Raw genomic sequence first — 19,803 nt, 5'->3', positions numbered from 1 at the left:
ATAGAACTGTTATAAATGTACCTGAATAAACCAACAAGGACAAAATTTAAGTTAGTTTTATAAGAAGTTAAGGAAGGAAATTTCAATCATTAAATTGCTTTTTAAGGCATAAAATTATATATTAATGCCAGAAATGATTTATACAATCAAAGTTCTTTTTGGACAAGATCCTTGTTTGTCTGCTTTACATGCAGTGGCTCAAATGTTTTAACATTTCATAAAACCTAAAGTAACATGGTCTATATATTTTTTACTAAAATCCCCGAAATTACTTTCTTTTAAGTTACATTTCAGGAAAATAAGATTTTTAAAAATATTTGGTGTCTATAAATGAGCCTACTTCCGCGGATGCAAAACGTGGCAATTAAGTGGGTCAAGTATTGTCTTTGTGACACATTTACGGACTATATCACAATATTACTTAAGTCAGTCATTTAAATGTTTTTGTTTAAAGAAACTTTTTGATCAACTTGATCAAAATACACCGAGGATTAATCAATTGAATTTGTAATTCATGTGTTATTTACCGTTCTCTCGTTTATAGGTGATTAAGTTATTTCTAAAAATGTAAAGATTTAAGAAAAATTAAAAGATGTTTTAAAACTTACAGCATGCCTGCAAGTTACAGAGATGGTTCTAACGCAAATTCTTGAAAACTGCGACGGAAATAACGATACCATAACAAAATACTCTAGTATAGCCATTTTAACAAAACCATAGACTTTTGTGGTTTGTACCAAACGAGAATTTAATGTAGTCCATTTGATTTCATTGACGGTCTTTTAAGAGGTTTTAAGAGGAAAGAGGTACACTAAAACGACAGTAGAAATGAACACAATTCAGACAGGTAAGAATTTTTAATTATTTTTAAATGATTTCTGTAGTTAAAAAAGGAACTCTTTTAAAATATGGTGATGCATTGTTATCTTCCTCCTCAGTTGCCAATGATTTTCCAATTTCAAAGGAAAAATGGTAGGTTTTCGACATTTAATCGTTTAATCAATGTCAGAACTGAAAGTGGGTTAAATAACAAAATCACACATTTTTTAACGTCATTTCAATGCTGATTTCCTCGGTGGAATGTTCTCAAAACATGAAAGTTGACACATATGCTGTGGTAACAAAGTAGGAAAACACGAAAATACGAAAAATTGAAATTTTCTTGGCGATTTTGAAAGATTGTGGCTTTAGGCACATCTTGGTACCATTGTTTGTTGTTACTCGTGTTATTTTTTATACGTGTTATTTTTTATAATCAACAAAATGAAGGAACATCCCGTCGACGTAGAAGTCCAGTTGCTATTAAAACATACCCCAGAAAATCATTTAGAAATCCTTATAAATCATCGGTCATTCTTAATGTTTAAAGAAAAAAATTGCTGCCACCATTTTTACTTTACTCTTTAGTCATAAAAACAAGACAAACATAATACAATTAAATGACGTCATGCTTTTATTTTTTTTTACCAAAGTGAATCATCAAATCTATCAAATGTGAAGAATATTGGTGTTTCAGCTCAAGCCACCTTTCCGTATTTACAGAGAACTGATATTAATACAATACATTTAAGCAAAAAGTAACAAAACAAATGCGCTGGGGTTTTTTTGTTTTTTTTTATAAAATGCAACATTATTTCTTCAAAGGAATGACAGTGCTACTATTACATAAATTTAACTGTGAAAGCTTATCGCCATTGGCATTTTACGACTACGTTTTTATTTCAGCTAAGACACAAATGTATATCAAAAAGATCGCCATAGTCTTTGATAGAGACTTTGTCTACATACTTTGACATAGTAACCGTGTGTAATCATGAAGTTTAACAAGTGTTAATTTTCTTCACTAATAATGTCCCTTTCCGCAGCCGTCTCTCTCTTTACTTCACTGTAGATGACGCTATCTGTCTGTTGCTTGTCTACATCCGCTAGGATTTCCAAATAAGAACTGCTGTTGGAAGATTTTAACCTAGAATCTGTTTTTGAAAATAAATTTTATTTGTACAAAATGTTACCGACATTGTATTTTTGTGTGACATCAATAAATCGTGCCAAATTTTCTTACAATTTACATCTACATTTTGAATATAAGTACTAATTCAGAAGTAGGTAAAGTACTAAAGGATTCATTAATTTCAGCTTTTTTAGCACTGATACTGATTCGCAAAATTTACAAAATATAAATTAAACAAATCCATATTTTTGGTAGAATGTGATCTTTTAACCTACCAGCTGTATCAAATGTTGACATGTTTTTTTTTGTTGGACCATTCATGTCGTCATAAACGTTTGGACCTGATGTCCGTTCCTTTAACCCCGAATACTCCCTATATTAGGATGATGAGAATAATATTGATATTTATTAAATTTAAAAAAGTTCCACCATCAATCCAAAAAGTTCCCTTTCGGCTATAAAATATAAGAGCTTTAAGTGAAATTAATATCGAAGAGCAATGAAACTATGACAAACTGTGGATCTAGAGTTGGTGGTGCATTCAATGTTTTCCTTTTAGCGTCATTAAATCTATACTTTTGCTTTTTACATCTGGCCTTTGTGATGATTTTGTAGCTGTTTTTCATGTTCATCAGACTATTCTCTGCAAGTATATTAAAATGATATTTGTTATAAGCGTTGATAATCTCTTGTATTAATACATTTAAATTATAATAAAAACCTAACGAAAACATTCCTATTATTATAATGGTTACAAGTAGTTAAATATAGAATGTCTGAAGTTACAAGAAGTTAAAAATAAAATGCCAGGGGTACTTTTTTTCGGCAATGTAGGTACACGAACTTCCGGTATTTCGTCATAGAGAAAATGGAGCGGCTTTTCATCATCAAAATGTGGATACTGCCTGCATGCATAAATGTAATACTTGTCTATAGGCAATGCAATAAAATACGTTCCGTCTTCAGTCATTTTGGATCAATGTTATCATTAACACTCAAAACATTCTTGATTTACAATAAAGCCATTTTTGACAAAAAGTTCTCTTAATTAATCAATGCTTCTCATTTTCTTAAGAAAGAAATATCGTGAACTTGAACTTACGGAGACTTACGGCATTCTTTCTTTGATCGTTTCATAGCTTTAAAAGCTTTCATCAACTTTGCTTCTTTTTCAGGCTTAAGTTCTTCTAGCTTTATTGAATTTTGTTTGATATGTTCTTTCAAACGTTTACCTGTTTACAAAATATCAAAAAATACAAGGGCTCTTTGGTTGATCATTTGAGAGGAAAAAAAAGTTCCAATCATATATGGAAATAAGTGGTAATAAAAATTCTAACCATTTCCCCACCATTTCCAGAGAATAGCTGCTATTGCCAAGGCCAATATCATTAGACAGAAACCCAAAAGGTTCAGTAGAAACATTGCATATTTGTAGTCAGCATCATTCAAAAAGAAATCGTCGACTTTGGAGTTTTCGACATCTTAAAGAAAAATTTAACAATGAAATAAATCAATATGCAACCTTAAATATATTTTCATCTAAATCTAATGGAAGATGAACACGTCACTAACCGTAAGACTTGAGGGTGAATGTTTTGTAGATGGTCAACTGAAGGCTTCCGTGAGTCACAGTGGCGTGACAGGTGAACCGAAGCTCGGGACCCACCTCATTAACAAACAGCATGGAGTGGTGGTCAGCAAGAGTAATCTGGGACGCCTCTTGGCCGGCCTCCTGGTACCATCGTACTACTGGGTAAGGAAAACCCAATGCCCGACACTCCTTATGAAAGGGTTTTCCTGATTGGGAATAAATTGTTTCTTCTGCGAATTGAATCTCAGGGCCAGCTATATATAGAGGAAAGTTTAATCTTTTTTATTCTGATCATTTAATATAGAATCATTTTAACAAGAGCTTGGACTTTGGGTAGTTAAGTCAAACTGCAATGTGACGTAGGCCTGTCTATTTCATTGTAGGCCTCTCAGGCATGGCTCTTTGAAATCAACACGATTTGTCTAGCTTTTGAGCAAAGACTACGCAATCGGTGTATATTTCACTTGAAACCAGCGTCATTTTAACATGTTTTGACGCAAGAAATAGATCGTTACATCCTCCTGAAAGTCCAAGGTCTTTTTAAATTGGTTCTAATAAAATTGTTGATACAGAGAGAGAGAGAGAGAGAGAGAGAGAGAGAGAGAGAGAGAGAGAGAGAGAGATTGTTACTTACCAATAACAGTTAAGGTGTAATTTTTACTTTCGACCGTGGACCTATCGCGGTCCCTTGTTACACAAACCAATTTTAAGCCTGTATATGACTGTTTGACGTTTCTTATTACTAGAAATTGTCTATAATGACCCTCTGAATGAAACTCCTCATTTTCGGGTACTGTAGAACCATTAGAAAACCTCCAGACTATTGAGCTATCGTTTGCGATTTTCTGAGGTAAAATGTTGCACACCAAAGTATAGTTCTGGCTGGCAATAGCTGGATAAAGGGACCTTTGTTGAACTTGTATTTCATAGATTTGACCTAATGAAAATTCAAATAATATTACCCATTCAGGTATAGTACAGTTTAAGATCCTTCACTTTAAAAATCATATTTTGATTTCGAAATACTAGTATAGTGCTCACGTGCCCTATATAAAAAATTCAACAAACAGGATTGTGTTACCTAAATATGTTTCTTTTTACACAGTATCATAAAAGAAATTATAAAGATTACCAAACGCCACTGTAATTCCAATCCAAAAGAAGCATAGAATGCTCAGACAAATCATTTTGGTTTTTATTTTCAAATGAAACTATGAACACTCTTAGGCGGAAATATTTTTCTAAAAACGATTTACTTTGATATTTTTGTCCGGGGATTAAGAATTAAAAAAAATATTCCTGTCTCAAGGTAACCTAGCGATTTCTTAGAGACATGAGGTAAAGAAAAGAAACGCAATTTAATGATTTTAAAAACGTGTTGATTAATCACAGAAGCGCTACTATTTTCCAAATACCAAACAGGTTATGCACGTCAAGAAACGTGCAACATCTCACCCATTTCCAACTTTCTCATACAAATTGAAACTTTTGATACTCGTAATGGATTATTATAAGATCGTTGAATTTAAATATTAGCATTTTCAACTTACAATCTACCTGCGATAGTATAGAGTTCTTTCTACATAATCTATCGTAACGGGAGAGGTAAATATGGTGTTCCGATGGGGCCACTTCGACCTTCGCACTTTCGCCTTTAGGTCGAGGTGCGAGAGTGCGAAGTTGCAAAGGCGAAAGTGCGAAGGTGCGACGGCGAAGGAGCGAAAGTTCGAAGATGCGACGGCGAAGCGCGAAGATGCGAAGGCGAAGAAGCGATACTACTATCGCACCTTCGCCATCGCAACTTCGCACTCTCGCCTTCGCATCTTCGCAATTTCGCCTTCGCCTTTTTATAATTGTGGAGCTCTCTATCGTTTAAAGACAATTTTAGATGTATAAAAGGACATCTGAGGCAGACGATGAACTTTTTAGAATTTATTTTCAACAGCTTGCGCAGATCCATAACTTTTTCTAGGAGGGGTGGTGGATGGATAATTATATTTGTGAGGGGGCGGGGGAGGGTTCCGAGACATATTTTGGAGATTTTATTATTATTATATATAATTAATAAAACTAAATTTTCCGGGGGGATGAGATCCGGACCCTCTCTCCCCCTTTACAGCATGTGTGAAGTTATTAATATTGAATTTTCCGGGGGGCGGACCCCCTCTCCCCCTCTAGATCCATACATCAGCAAGGAGTGCCGCATAATGAAATTAGAATGTTACTGTGTTTGATCCACGGTAAACAGACAGCTGGTAAGTGACAGGAGTCTGGAAGTGCATATGTATACATTATGGCGGACATTACATTTTTTATGGAGTATATAATGATTAAACATAGCCAGCACTGGTAAACATATATGTCACATATACACATTAAAATATTTATAAACATTCATAGTAAGCACGATGGCCTAGCGCATGCGTACCAATGATATCATGGATTAATCGGAAAACCTTGGCGAGTACGGCATCTGCATCAAATTCTATGTAATCGACCGAGACTTTCTGAATGCTATCAAAAAAGGCGAAGGCGAAAGTGCGAAGTTGCGTAGGCGAGAGTGCGAAGTTGCGAAGGCGAAGGAGCGATAGTAGTATCGCTCCTTCGCCTTCGCACCTTCGCACTTTCGCCATCGCATCTTCGCGCTTCGCCGTCGCATCTTCGCACTTTCGCCTTCGCAACTTCGCACTCTCGCATCTTCGACCTAAAGGCGAAAGTGCGAAGGTCGAAGTGGCCCCATCGGAACACCATAGGTAAAGAATTCCATTGCAGAAGTGCAATATGCAGGAGTTTTTTACGAGTTCGAATTCTTAAATAAAATAGAAGACAGTTTTAATGAACCATCTAATCCCTTGATTCCTTATCTAAGATATATCCACGAGATAGGATACATCAGCTGGACTTCATCCGCAGCCATGACAAGTGTATACAAGTTATATAACCAGAACTTACATGTAAGAGTATAAATGAAGATAAATAAAACGTTAAAAATAAAACATTAAGATGTAAAGAAAAAATCAATGTTTTGCTATATTTAATTATAGATCCGCTCCAGAGTTTTTGTTGACGGTGCAGTAAACTTGGTGGACATATTCAAAATGTTGGCATACACTAAAAATTACCAATATATAAACTAAACTTGATATATTTAAATCAGTTCATGCCCTGCACCACTGCTGTTTAAAGTTCAAATAAGAAATACAAATGATATTGTCAATGATTTATAAATAAGCCAAATACGTTGCACAAGTGAATTAATCGCAACTTCTCGGGCCTTTCTGTCAAAGTGGAGCTGTTATCCGCCTTTCGGATAGGGCCGAGAAGTTGCGATTCGGAAGTGTACTTATGTTGTATTATATCATAAAATCAGTCTTTTAGTACACTTTGAAACTGTTATACGTTTTACTTTCAAAACATTCATTTGTATGCCGCCTTAGAAGGAAGTGCCGGATGTTTTTTATGCAAGTTCCGTCAATTTGTCAACCCTAAATATTTATGTTTGCAAATATTTCCCTTCAAAATTTGGGAACTAATCTCTAAACCAATCCATATAGTAATCTTATATTAAGATAAATAAAATTTCCCAAACCATTTAACTGTAAAACATTAATTCATTGAAAGTTAGTAATATTGCTCTAAAGTGGAATGCAAATATTTACTATTTATACAAATCTTGTTTAATTTACATCAAATATCTTTCTTCAATAACATAGTATCCTCCTTTTTTGCCAAATTAACGGAAAACATTATTATAATTTCAAAAGAGTCTTGTTAGGACCCTAAATCTGAAGTGTAACATATTATTTCAATGATGTCGTTTATTCTTTAATTTGCAGAAAAGTAAAATATTTAGTTAATCCAAAAATAACAACAAAGCAATTATATATTAAACGATGATTTAATGGTTACACTGTTACACTGATAAGAAGACATCGTGACAATACAAATGGATTAGCGAAAAAGCGTGATACATGTGACTGAGACAGAAGAGTTCAGAGTTCAGATACCCGGATTTTATTCTGAAGGAATGATCGGACTGTTCTGATTTGGGTATCATTGTAAACTCATGGCTTTTGATTTCTGTCCCATCGGAAATGCACATCGAAGTTAAAATAACACATAGTACAGTTTATATATTTCAGCAGTAATAGAAAGATGTCAAACGTAGAAGAAAGCCAACGAAATATTCCAAAAACTATTCAATTCCATTAGCCGCCAAATTAGAGAACTTCTATAGTTGTTAAGTCAAAACAGTTAACCCAAAATTCGGATTTTAGTATTGCGTATATCCCATGGACTCGGCCAGATCTTGAATTGGGATATCAGCAACTCCTCTTCCTTTTCCGAAATTCATTCCCGCCTGGCTCGCTCCCTGGTTGCTGCCGTATTGTAATCCGATAGTTCCTGCTCCTTCCTGTGAGTATTGGTCTGCACGGATGTCCGCCACGTGTCTGACGGAGCCAAACGACATACCCGACTGGCTAGCAAATTTGTTGCTTCCAGACTGCAGTCCTACCGTTCCCTGTCCTTGTTGATCTAAATCATCGGCACGAATATCAGCAATATGTCTAACAGCCCCAAAGCTCATTCCAGACTGGTTCGCAAATTTGTTTGTTCCAGATTGTCCACCCACAATTCCCTGCGAGTCTTGCGACATGTCATCCACCCTGATATCAGAGACATGTCGTCTGCCGCCAAACGACATACCGGACTGGCTTGCTCCCTTGTTGGATCCAGACTGTAACCCTATGACGCCTTGGCCCTCCTGACTAGCAGTATCCGCCCGGATGTCAGCGATGTGTCGAACGGCCCCGAAACTCATGCCTGACTGGCTAGCGAACTTGTTCGTTCCTGCTTGTGCCCCGACGATTCCTTGTCCTTCCTGTGACATTTCATCAGCTCGGATATCAGCAATGTGTCGAACACCGCCAATCTTCATGCCTTTCTGTGAAGCGTACTGATTTGTGCCTGCCTGAGCCCCGATGATGCCTTGGCCTGCCCTGTCCAGATCGTCGGCTTTGATGTCAGCGATGTGACGAGCAGCACCTATCTTCATTCCTTTCTGACTCGCGCACTTGTTGGTTCCCGCCTGTAACCCGATGATACCATGCCCAGCTCGTTTTTGTTCCTCTGTAAAGTGTACGATGTGTTTTTCTGTTGGTTTAGATCCAATTACAGGTCCATTAAAGGAATTTCTTTGTGCCTGAAACAATCAACGTCTCTATTTAAAATAATGACACGTGCTTTTGAACATAGTACACCACTTTGATTCAGTACAATTGTCTTATAGTTGTTAATTTCTGGGAAAATCACTTACCATATCAGTAATTTGGTGAATTTTGTTTCGGAAATAAAGCACAAAATACTCGAAGTAAAGAAATTAAAGTTAGGTTTATTTTCAAACATAACCACCTCCATAAGTCATAAAATTATAACACTCAGCTTTAGAATTAAATATTTCAGGATAAACTTGTTAAGGTAACTTTAAATAAGAGGGCTTTGTATTTCATTATTTGTATACGCCCAAGAGTCATGCAATGATGCAGTAACTTAATGTGCAGAACATGTGAAGAAAATTTGAGGTAACATACAATTGCTGGACAAATATTTCCCCAATCCAATATTTTTTATTACACATACATATATTGTACTAATAGCTTTATTCTCTAAAACATTTTCAATTGTTCTTTATTCAGTTTCGTCCACAGTTACAACAGGGGTCTGTTCGGTTGTTTCGGATTGAATAACGGGTTTCGGGGGCTTGAAACCGGTTTTCTTGCAGTACTCTTCGGCCAGATCAGTGATTTTAATGTCGGACACGTGACGCTGGGCTCCAAATCCACGCATTCCCTTTTGACTGTCGCCTCCAGTGTAGGAAATGACTGGAGAAATCTTATCTGTGCCTTCCAACAGAAGGTCATCAGCTCTGATATCGCTAATGTGCCTAACAGCGCCGAAACCTCGCGTTCCCTTCTGGCTATCGAACTTGTTGGTGCCGCTCTGTAGACTGATGGTTGCCTGCCCCTCTTGGCAGGCCTGGGACACCTTCAGATCAGAGATGTGACGGACTGCACCGATGGCCGTCATCCCCTTCTGACTTGCCCACTGGTTGGTTCCAGCTTGCAAGGTGATGACGCCCTCGGAGGTTTTGTCGAACTTGTCAGCTCTGATATCAGAGATATGGCGGACAGCCCCCATGGCTGTCATGCCCTTCTGGGAATCCAGTTTGTTTGTACCAGCTTGAAGACCAACTGTACCGTGTCCGGACTTAAGTTGTGCGTAACTAAAGTCACGGACATTTTTCTCGACAGGTTTGTTGCCAGCAGTTTCGCCTTGAAAACCATTACGTTGGGCCTAAAATGAACAGTAGGGAGCTTACATTTAGTAAAAATTTACAGGTATTGATCATTCAAGATAATTTTGATGAACATTTTTAACAACTGTTATTTCATAATCTAAGAAAAAAGCATAACGAAAAAGATTGGAAAGCCTTGAGTCTTGTCAGTAAAGCCAAAATTACACAAACAACGAACATTCAAACAATAGAAACACCATTCCAAATTCATTTTTTCTTCGGAAGTTTGATTTCGTTCATTGCAAATTATATCTCTCAGAAAATAAAAGCCAACTTACGAGAATTTTAGAGAGCGATGAGAATCCTCGAGCTATTGGTACGGTTAATCTTCCATCAAAATACACACTGTGTATGATACACAAAAATGAAATCACAGAAATTACCCAATTTTTTAATTCCTTAACAACGAAAAAATCCTTTCTTTTGATAAACCAACATACAAAATGAATTTTGGGAAAAATTAGATAAAAAACATATATAGACAAAAAAAAATTAATCTGATCCGCGATTATAACAAATGTATGTTATATTGATAATAATTAAAGATTACGGTAGACTATTTAAGGTAGGATATAATCATAACTTTACGGATAATAGTCCCATCAATTCTCGATCGTTCGGATAGGGTCAACATTGGGGTGTTTTGGTTTTTTTTGCGATTTTGATAACAAAACACGTTTCTTATATCGTTGTTTTGCTGAGATACAATTAGTCTTTTACTATACAAAGTAACGGACAAGAATAAAAATAATAGATTTTATTCACAACACAGCGTCTTTACATCATGAAATTTACAGTGTACGTACATTGTAATATATTAGATGACACGTGTCATATTTCGACGTCTTGTCTTTGTATAAAATTGTATAAAAGAATAAAATTTATTCCAACGAAAACACATTTCAGTTCAGCCTCACTTCTATATAATGATATCCGGTTCCGGTATCCGGTGATAGGGCCCATTTGGAACATTCCGAGGTATCTTATGGATAAGCCTATTAAAAATGCTTTTTAATCCAAACTATTTTTGCAAGAGCAGAGATAAGCGTAAAACTGAAAATGACATAAATAACAAAACGTCTCGGCCGAGATATGTTTATTTTTTGTTCTCTCATCACGTAGAAAGCAGTCTGACAACATTTACATTAGCAAAGGTTTAGCGCATCGGGTTCCGCGTGGCTACCATACTTCTGCTCACAAAAGACGTCTTTCTTTAAATGTCCTTTTAAAAAACATATTCTAGAATATAAATAGTCAACCAGTAGTCCATTGATTTCGTGGCACTTTGTTTCGAAATTAATGAAAACCATGGCAGATGTAAATGTTTTGAAAGTCTTTACGATGTTGATCCTCCGTCCCTGTAGTAGTCTATTGATCTTGTTCCGGGTATTCTTGCATGTCTTGTACAGATGGAGTGTAACCCATTTTACGTCTCATATCTTCAGCTAAGTCGTTAACTTTAATATCGGAAACGTGACGCTGTGCTCCAAATGACGTCATTCCCTTCTGGCTGTCGAATCTGTTGGTGCCGTATTGCAGGGATACCTCGGCAGCTGCCTCGCGGTCCAAATCGTCGGCCCTGATATCAGCAATATGGCGGACTGCTCCAAAACCGGTCATTCCTTTTTGGGAGGCAAACTGGTTAGTGCCAGATTGTAAACTAATATGACTCTTGCTGTCGTCGGAATACTGGTCTGCTCTGATATCTGAGATATGACGTACAGCTCCAAATCCACCACGCATTCCTTTCTGGGAATCGAACTTGTTAGTTCCTGATTGAAGACTGATATGAGCATTCGATTCCTTGTCGTACTGATCGGCTCTGATATCCGAAATATGTCTAACAGCGCCGAAACCTGTCATTCCCTTTTGGCTGGCGAATTGGTTAGATCCTGCTTGTAAACCAATATGATTTTGACCATCTTGAGATAAGTCGTCGGCCCTGATATCAGCAATATGACGAACAGCGCCAATACGCATGCCTTTCTGGGTTGCAAATTTATTTGTGCCACTCTGAAGACCAATAACACCGTGAGATTGCTTGAGCTGCTCATACGAGAATTCAACCTGGTGCTTCTCGACGGGTTTGGAACCACAGGTGGGGCCGTTAAAATTGTAACGTTGAGCCTAAAAGATATAAAGACCGTGTCCAAATTCCCATTTTTTCTGTTTTAATTTTTTTTTTCATTCAACAATTGGTTAGAGACACGAGTACTTCAAGCAGGCACTTGATTTCATCGGGAAGTAAGAGAGGAGCTTCCAAAATTGCGTTACTGGCGCTGTTGTCATTTTTTGGGCCAAACTAGTGATATTAAAAGAAACACAGATGCTATATTGTTGTACAATTTTATTTTACATGTACTTTGTGGTACCTTTTGAAGGATTAATTTTGATTAGTTTTTGTTAACTTTAACATTTTGCCCCTTTTATTTGTCCAGCAAAGTTTTATTGCGTTATGTTCCCATTCCTTCTAGCTATATTGCTACACAAGAGAAGCCCTATTGGCAAAGATATTCCTACATTAGGTCAGGGAACTAGGTAAATTGACTAAAAAACCAAACTCCCGATGAAATCTTAAATAACGATTCACATTCAAATACTGTTTATAATATAGATTGTATGCAAAAAAGCAAACTTGCAGCCAAAATATTTATATCAAAAGATAAGTTTTGAACAGCCAGGCAATAGAAGAGTCTACAACATACAACACAGCTATGCAATTATAGTTATCATCAAAAAGCGATATCTACTTACCACTTATAAACCATGCATTGCTTTCTAGTTCAGCGCATGCCACTTTTACACCACCATATCTGCTGTCAAAAAGTTGGCCATTGTTGAAAGCGAACCGTCTTTATCAGATTGTCTTTCTTATATCACAGGCAATCGAAATACAACACATATTACATTACAAGCAAACGAGAGAGAAACGCTTTGAACTGCAGCAATTGTATATTTCGTCAAATCAAATTGTCCGTGGTGCACATTTCATGCAACTTTAGACAGAATATATCTGAAGCCACCCAAAGTTTACGTGCAAGTAGGATATTAGTGCAACAATTAGAATTAACATTGTAGATAAGATATTTTCTGCACATATCCCTTCAACAACAAAAGTGTGCGAATTTGAGTGCATTAAATTTTCTGGAGTATTTAGTTGAGGAAATTATGGCCATATTGTTAAACAGTGCAGAGGGCTAATTGCTGAGCATCTGATAGGATTTCAGTTTCTATTTGCCGAAGGGAATGTGTCGTTGAAAAAAAGAAGCTAGAAAGCGTTAGTAAGGTTTTGTCTCAAACAATTAGAGAGCGTTCATGCAAAAATGTTTGAAACTGAATATATTTATAGAAGTCTTGAGATTAAATAAGATGTAGTACTAGTATGAAAATTTAGATCTGTGCGCTTACCTCAGTTCCAACTTGAAGGATGGTGGCGATGACCATTGCCATGTTCCTGCCTTCGTAGAGGTCCACTGTCTGGAACAGGCTGTTGTCGGGCACTCCATAGGCGTTGGCGCCTTTCAAAAACAGCTCGATGTTTTCCATCTGCAAGAAATCAAAAGACGATTTAAAAAAAATGTTAAAACATTATTTTTTTTTTCTAAAACTATTTCTTTAAAGAAAAAATTTCATGACAACGTTTCTGTCGATACTTTTTTTATTTGTCAAATTAATGATATCATTTTGAAAAAAAAAATGTAATCACCATGAAACTTGCAAGGTTTTGCCAACAAATGGCTGCAATTGTGAAACTGAATATGATTCTTTTGCCTACCAGTTCGTTATCATCATTATTTACAATCAAATACATGTATTCAGTAAACATAACATTTACAATAAGACAACCTCTTCAAATCTTAACATGTATAAGAGCAACAAATATTCCAGTGAAGTTGATAGAGTTTTTCTTCTTAGAATTAAATACAACTTAAAAGTTTATGCAGATTTTGATACACGCATAGTATAGATATGTCATTCTGTCAATAGTTTGAATATCATACTGACTGTAGGCATTGAATCAAGGCATATGCATATTTCTTGATGCAAGCAAGTACATAAAAATCGACCAAGACCAAAGCATACGTACTTACCTAATTCTGCCACATTTACCAAATATCATGCAATTGATATAACTTATCACCAAGAGCACTTCGAAGCCACTACTACTTGTTGATAGAAGTATTAAAGAATAGTTAAGCTATTGTTGTATTCTAAAGTAGTTCATCGAAAGCAATTTTCAGCACGAGACGAGTACTACTACAGAGACTGCCGCCATTGCTGGTCCATACGTTACCTGCTTAAAGGGAGCGGTACTTGTGTTGTATTTTAACTTAATATTGTTACATTCTGGAGGAAGATTTGGAGTTCCATCGTACAACTTTTGTAATAATCTGTAAAGATTTTAACAACCTCAGAAACCAGTTCGACCCATCCTACCTCATGCTAACCCTTATTCTGCTCTAGGGAGCAGAGAATCCACCGCCTCGACCCGACTGACAGAGCTCTGAAATAAAAAATACGTCAGTTTTGGGGGAGGGGTTTTTACCTGCTTAAAGGGAGCTTGGGAAGTGTTGAATTTAAGTTTGATTTTATCACAGGCCGCGGGTTTATTTGGTGTTCCCTCGTACAGTTTCTGTAAAAGTCTGAAATGAAAACCAAAAACTAATCCATTAGTACTAGTAGATTATCAAAACAGTGTTTTGCTCCGTGATATAAAGTACGGCGCATGCGTTTTTTCAATACAGATATCATGGTCAGCATTTCCTTAATTATTTTTTATGGAAATTTTTTTATTCATTTACACGACATAAACTAAATAAAATAGACACAAATTTAGTTAAGCTAGGAAAATCATGAGCTAGGCTCATATAGATTTGTTTGTATTTGCATGAGATGAAATTAATAAAACTATATATATCATCATTTTGATGATGATTTTGATGAAACAGAACTGTACATTTGTACATAATAATATTTCTTGGGGTTTTTTGGTTAAAGTTATAGGGGTGGGGTAGGATATTTCTGACATACTTGATGAGAAGGATTCCGTCCTTGAGGTTTTTCTCTACCGTCATCGAACCTTCACCAATGTCTTCATTCAAGAGCTGTTTGAACCAGTGCCTGACCTCGGCCTCGGCCTGGGGGTCGTACTTGGCACCCATCTGAAAAATAGACCACAGTCTTAGACCTGGTAAGCTTTTTGTTGCGCCACAAATTGTTATAACTGTACACTCACAATTTCATATTTGTGTCTTCCGTTAAATGAAACTGCCGGTAAACGTTACCAATACGAAGCAATTCGTAAAATGAATTTCCTATCAATCTTGTTGCTTAAAGTTATGATCACAATTACGATAATTATTGCGTTATAAATCTAAATAATGATAACAACCTTCTTTAATAATCTTACCTAAAATGGCTTATTTCATTTAATATTGAAAATAAACAATGCATTTAAATATCTGTAAAAGAAAATTGTGCTATAATGAGACCATGCCGAATAAACTGTTAGTTTACATGTGTGGTCATCAAACTGTTTATAATTGAATACTGTAATGGGGTAGAATCTAGAGACTAGGGCTTGCCCTCTAGTTCCCGGGAATCATGGTGTATAGATATATTAAATATATAGGATATAATAATCATTATATAGCTTTTTACACTATAACAGGTTTTTACACTATTACAGGCATGTGTGTCTGATCAAATAGTAGGAGTGACAGTTGTATATCATTATTGTACGTAATACACTGTGGAATTCCTCTACATCGCATTAATTATGTCTGTTAAGTAGCGCTCGTTGTCTACGGTAATCAAAAAGCAATGTCTGTATATTTTTTTGGCCACAGTATTGTACCGCAGACGGGTATAGCAGCGTCGATTTACCCCATACTGTTTACATACATCGCTCTAAATTAGGCATGCGCATTTCTGATCCGGCACATAAGATGCCTTGTTCATTCTAGATCTTCCAAGGCCGATCTGGTGGAAAACATTGGCTTCCATTCAAATCGAGCGAACGCTGAATAAGCAGTGCACTGCCAAAGTTCTGTGTTGCGGAGTGTGATCCCCCCTTTCCCAATGATAAACTGTTCCCTATTATGAACTCTGGATTTCAAAGTTTATACTTTCATGAATAACCTGTTAAAATAAATAATGCTGAAATGTTTCTCATTTTCTGAGGGCTTTGAGCAAAATTTGTATTTCCTAGAAATGGGGAATTATCTTTATGTTGTAGGCATAGATAAGCCTAACCAGGTGCCTGTGCTATCCCCTTCCCCAGCGTTTTGAAGTTCTTAACCAGTGACTCATCGGCTCGCTTCTTATCATTTTTGACGTCATTCAATCAAGAGTTTGCAGGTAGAATTCCGCTACAGACTGATTTCCGAAATATAGGGGAAAGTTTTATGTTTTTAAGAAAGAAAGTAAATAATTTATCAATTCTTATTAATTAGTTTCTATGGTTACGGTCGTTTGAGTGAACATCCATTATCATTTTGCTTCAAAACAGAGTTGCTGATGATAGCTTATACTCAACTTCTAAGATAAATAAAGACAATGTGCCTTTAAAACTGTTTGTCTTTGAACCTTTAATTAATTTCATTTAGAAATGAAACCAAACAAAAATATCCAGCTTTCTGAGGTTTTCTCCCAAGGTTACATGGGTGTTGTAAGTTAAACTTCGTCCTTCTTGATCAGATATGACTTTATGCATTTATCACGCCTATCACATGGTGTAATAGAATAACATATGCTTCGTCTGAACTAGATTTCTGATAATGTGGTATGTTGAATGGGATTATAAGAGTAAAGCTCTGCTGGATGCATTAGGCTTACTCAAAAGTAGAGTATCTCCAAGACTGATCAGGAAAAATGAATTTGCCATTTGTGTCATAGATATTTTTGCTAACGTATGACAAGCGCTATATTGGAGTCACCATACTAGTGAACATGCCGCTAAATCTCTATCATAGATATAGCCTGTTGGAGAGAGTGTAGCTATGCTTATTGGAGAGACCTATTTCAGCATGCCTACTAAAAAGTTCTCAAGTTGGATATATTGCTCTAGTTCGTAGATATCTGTAGTCTGCGCATGCCCCGTATACCCGTTTGTCTTGATGCAATGAGCCTGTTCTTGACAAAGTTCGCTGCATTGAGGTGTGTTTGAGTCGGGCTGTGCTATCGGTGATTGAGGTAGCGCCACCTGAATCCTAAATGTGAAAACACGCACACGTGACAAAGAAGAAAACAAAAATATCCACACATGCGTTCTGTTGGAATGAAACCAAAAATACCATGCAAAATAAATCAAATAAGCGGCAGCAATAAGATGGTCAGCCTAAGTACCCCTGATTCAGCATAACATCACAGCAATATATAAAAGAACCTGCTAAAAAGTAGTATCTTCTTTTTCAACAATGTTTGACAATTTGTTATTTCACTTTCTATAAATAAAGTAAAATTTCAATCAAATGTTCATTCTCATAAAACTAAAATTCCATCTCCATTATACTTTGTGCAAGTGTTTTGGTACAACTAGGATATAATAGGATTGAAATTACAAAGGGAGACATTGTGTTGGGCTCTAAGTGTTGGGTCAAAGAGGAAAATTTGTTTCTACTAGTGTAAAGGGTCAGTTTTTTTTACCTTTGCCTTCATAATAGTCATTGCCCATTTTAATTCGGCTTTTAATTCGGCCTGTAGTGTGAAAATACACCTGAGAATTAAAATTATACACATTTACACAAAGGTCACACAACTAATTTTTTGTCTTGTTCGTAAGCAATGCGGATTAAACAAATAAGCAAGAATCATCCAAACATGAATACAGTAAGCGGACACGGAAACACATCTCTTATATCACCCACGCATCGCATGTTGTCATACAAGCATAATGACGTCACTTGTTGACGCAAAAAAAAACCAACAATGTTAGACATGCAACATTTCAGAGATGTCAAATAGTCTTTCATTCATTGTAAAACGTTTTGAAAAGAAAGAATCCTGTTTCAGAAAGCCGCTGAGTGACAGATGGGGCACGTGTCTTGCTACTACAGCACGTGTGACTGGGGCGCGTGGCTGTCAAGTTGTGGGAGGACTCCGCTAACATTCCACAAATTGTTAAGATTGTTTTCACTTCCACGGGTTTTATAATCAGCATAAAATAAGATAACTTAATTAATCAACATTGTTTTAGTCTTATGATAAAAATTTTTTTACAGTTTTAAGTTTTGCCAGAGAAAAAAGGTTAAGATTTCAATTTGATACAATTTTTATTTCAATCAAAACAAAATTTGGGTGCCATGAAAATAAATATTAAAATAATCCTAGGGAACTTTAGAATTGTTAATCCTTAAATTCCTAAAATAGTAGACTTATTATTTCATAAATGTGTTCCGCAGTGCGATGGAATTTTTCTCTTGTTTATTTTTAGAAACATTCCGACTAAAGTTTTCTCTCTCAGCGAGCCATATGAGAGCAAGAGGGATCAAATTTCATTGGTTCTTCATCAGCTGAGTCTGCTGACAGATCAAAATGTTACAAGGATTTTTCTTACATTTCCTTCGGAACAAGACAGTTTTTGATATTTCAAGGATGAAACATGTAATTATGATAAAGACGACAGAGATATATATCTAGAGTAAATAAAAAGATTTTCTTCAATCAAAAGTAATCACTCTTTTACAACAATTACAAATCCAAGTAGTTAAAAATCACTCCCCATTCTTGCTGTGGGATATTTAAAAAATGTTAGAAAAGCTTATATACACGTATAAAACATTCAAATTATTAACAATGACGATCAACCAAAATTGTACAAACCTTGCTCGAAAGTGCACGATCCATTCCCATGGGTTTCATACGTTCTGCCATTTTGAAAGTGTGTGATTTTTTCCTAACTATTGACTAGATCACTCAAACAAGCTCTTCCTCGTTCACCAAAAGGCCTATCTCCCTTCAAAGCAGATGATAAAATGGAGGAACAGTGACAGAGGATTCTCACAACTCCCTCCTATAGCCTTCCCGACTTACAGCGCTGTTAACAATTGCTGAGCAGCGAAGATTCGTACGAACGGAATACCTAAATAGAGAGGGGGAAAGGCCAGCCACTTCTTAGCAAGCCCCTAGTACAAGCAACGATCGAGTTTCAAATTGCGACATGCTTTATCCAAATATGAGCAAAGCTTGTGAGCATGTGATGTGAAATGGGCGGTTCTCCCTAGCAACGTTTACCTCTGCTTCCAAACTAATGGAAGCCATTGCAGACACACAGAATGCAACCTTGATGCTGATTGGCTAGTAGCTCTTTGAACTTCCTGGAGTTCTAAGATGCTCTCATGGTAAACAAATTTGATGTAAGTAATCAAGCTGCAGACCGATCTGGCAACACATTCTTGCTCGCACTACGTGGTCGTCTCAATATGCTCTGACAATACCGGGATATCAAGCCGATATATTGTTAAATGACGGTGAAAGAATGTATGATCAATGCTCAAAGATATGTCTGATCATAAAATATCAGATGACGAGTTAATCCCACAAATAATCTGTCTACCTAAAGCAGTTTCAGAAATATTTAGCGCCCCTTCTAATCAATTAAAAATGCAGTGTAGTTTTCGCGGATTTTTTTTTTGTGCGTTTACATATTTAATTACGGGTAGATTTGATGTATATATCACACAAATGCAAAAGAAACTGTAAATTGTCGATAAGAGCGTTTTAAGAACGGTGCCTTGCTATGTCCGTTTCTAGTTATCTATATGGATCGTAACAGAGTATATCAGAAATCGCAGAATGCGGAACAAGTTCAAATAAACAACTCCCTCATCCCATCATCAAGCTAGTGAACAAGTTTAACTTCTATAGATTAGAACAGAAAATGTTTAGCAGATAGCGTTATTTTTC

At 36.3% G+C, this 19,803-nt stretch overlaps 2 protein-coding genes across 12 annotated transcripts; both read right to left on the bottom strand.

Annotated features, from left to right (window-relative positions):
- Positions 1-1,448: 1,448 nt before the first annotated feature.
- LOC105344359 (uncharacterized) lies at positions 1,449-5,272 on the bottom strand. Its single transcript, XM_011452124.4, has 9 exons — positions 4,675-5,272; positions 4,177-4,479; positions 3,524-3,796; positions 3,289-3,432; positions 3,054-3,183; positions 2,768-2,856; positions 2,468-2,594; positions 2,227-2,324; positions 1,449-1,973 (listed from the first exon to the last, which is right to left on the bottom strand). The coding sequence occupies exons 1-9, from the start codon at positions 4,727-4,729 to the stop codon at positions 1,831-1,833; spliced, it is 1,362 nt and encodes a 453-aa protein (XP_011450426.4). The 5' UTR covers positions 4,730-5,272; the 3' UTR covers positions 1,449-1,830.
- A 2,149-nt stretch (positions 5,273-7,421) lies between these two features.
- Positions 7,422-19,041, bottom strand: LOC105344358 (calponin-2). Of its 11 annotated transcripts, none has more exons than XM_020073723.3 (6): positions 18,721-19,041; positions 17,004-17,108; positions 14,929-15,059; positions 14,192-14,288; positions 13,306-13,443; positions 7,422-8,745 (listed from the first exon to the last, which is right to left on the bottom strand). In XM_020073723.3, exons 1-6 carry the CDS (start codon positions 18,769-18,771, stop codon positions 7,816-7,818), a joined length of 1,452 nt encoding a protein of 483 aa, XP_019929282.1. In that variant the 5' UTR covers positions 18,772-19,041; the 3' UTR covers positions 7,422-7,815. The 11 variants fall into 11 exon arrangements, with proteins under 11 accessions (XP_019929282.1, XP_065933259.1, XP_019929281.1 ...); XM_066077187.1 differs by lacking the exons at positions 14,192-14,288; positions 17,004-17,108 and adding exons at positions 14,444-14,540; positions 17,545-17,595 and having other exon boundaries at positions 18,721-19,030; XM_020073722.3 differs by lacking the exon at positions 14,192-14,288 and adding an exon at positions 14,444-14,540 and having other exon boundaries at positions 18,721-19,030.
- Between the last annotated feature and the right edge of the window lie 762 nt (positions 19,042-19,803).

Source organism: Magallana gigas, chromosome 2, assembly GCF_963853765.1.
Source record: "Magallana gigas chromosome 2, xbMagGiga1.1, whole genome shotgun sequence".
NCBI lineage: Eukaryota > Metazoa > Mollusca > Bivalvia > Ostreida > Ostreidae > Magallana > Magallana gigas.
Note: the sequence above shows the minus strand (reverse complement) of the source record. Positions and strands in the feature narration are given on the sequence as shown.

Excerpts from the sequence above, each read along its gene's own strand:
- LOC105344359 (XM_011452124.4), bottom strand. The coding sequence starts at position 4,729 with ATGATTTGTCTGAGCATTCTATGCTTCTTTTGGATTGGAATTACAGTG. Across the intron at positions 2,595-2,767 it reads ACCTACATTGCCGAAAAAAA|AGAATAGTCTGATGAACATG; the intron begins GTACCCCTGGCA and ends ATATACTTGCAG. Across the intron at positions 2,325-2,467 it reads CCACCAACTCTAGATCCACA|GGAGTATTCGGGGTTAAAGG; the intron begins GTTTGTCATAGT and ends ATCCTAATATAG.
- LOC105344358 (XM_020073723.3), bottom strand. The coding sequence starts at position 18,771 with ATGGCAGAACGTATGAAACCCATGGGAATGGATCGTGCACTTTCGAGC. Across the intron at positions 15,060-17,003 it reads CATTGCATCAAGACAAACGG|ATGGGTGCCAAGTACGACCC; the intron begins GTATACGGGGCA and ends TCTATTTTTCAG. Across the intron at positions 13,444-14,191 it reads GTACCGCTCCCTTTAAGCAG|ATGGAAAACATCGAGCTGTT; the intron begins GTAACGTATGGA and ends GATTTCTTGCAG.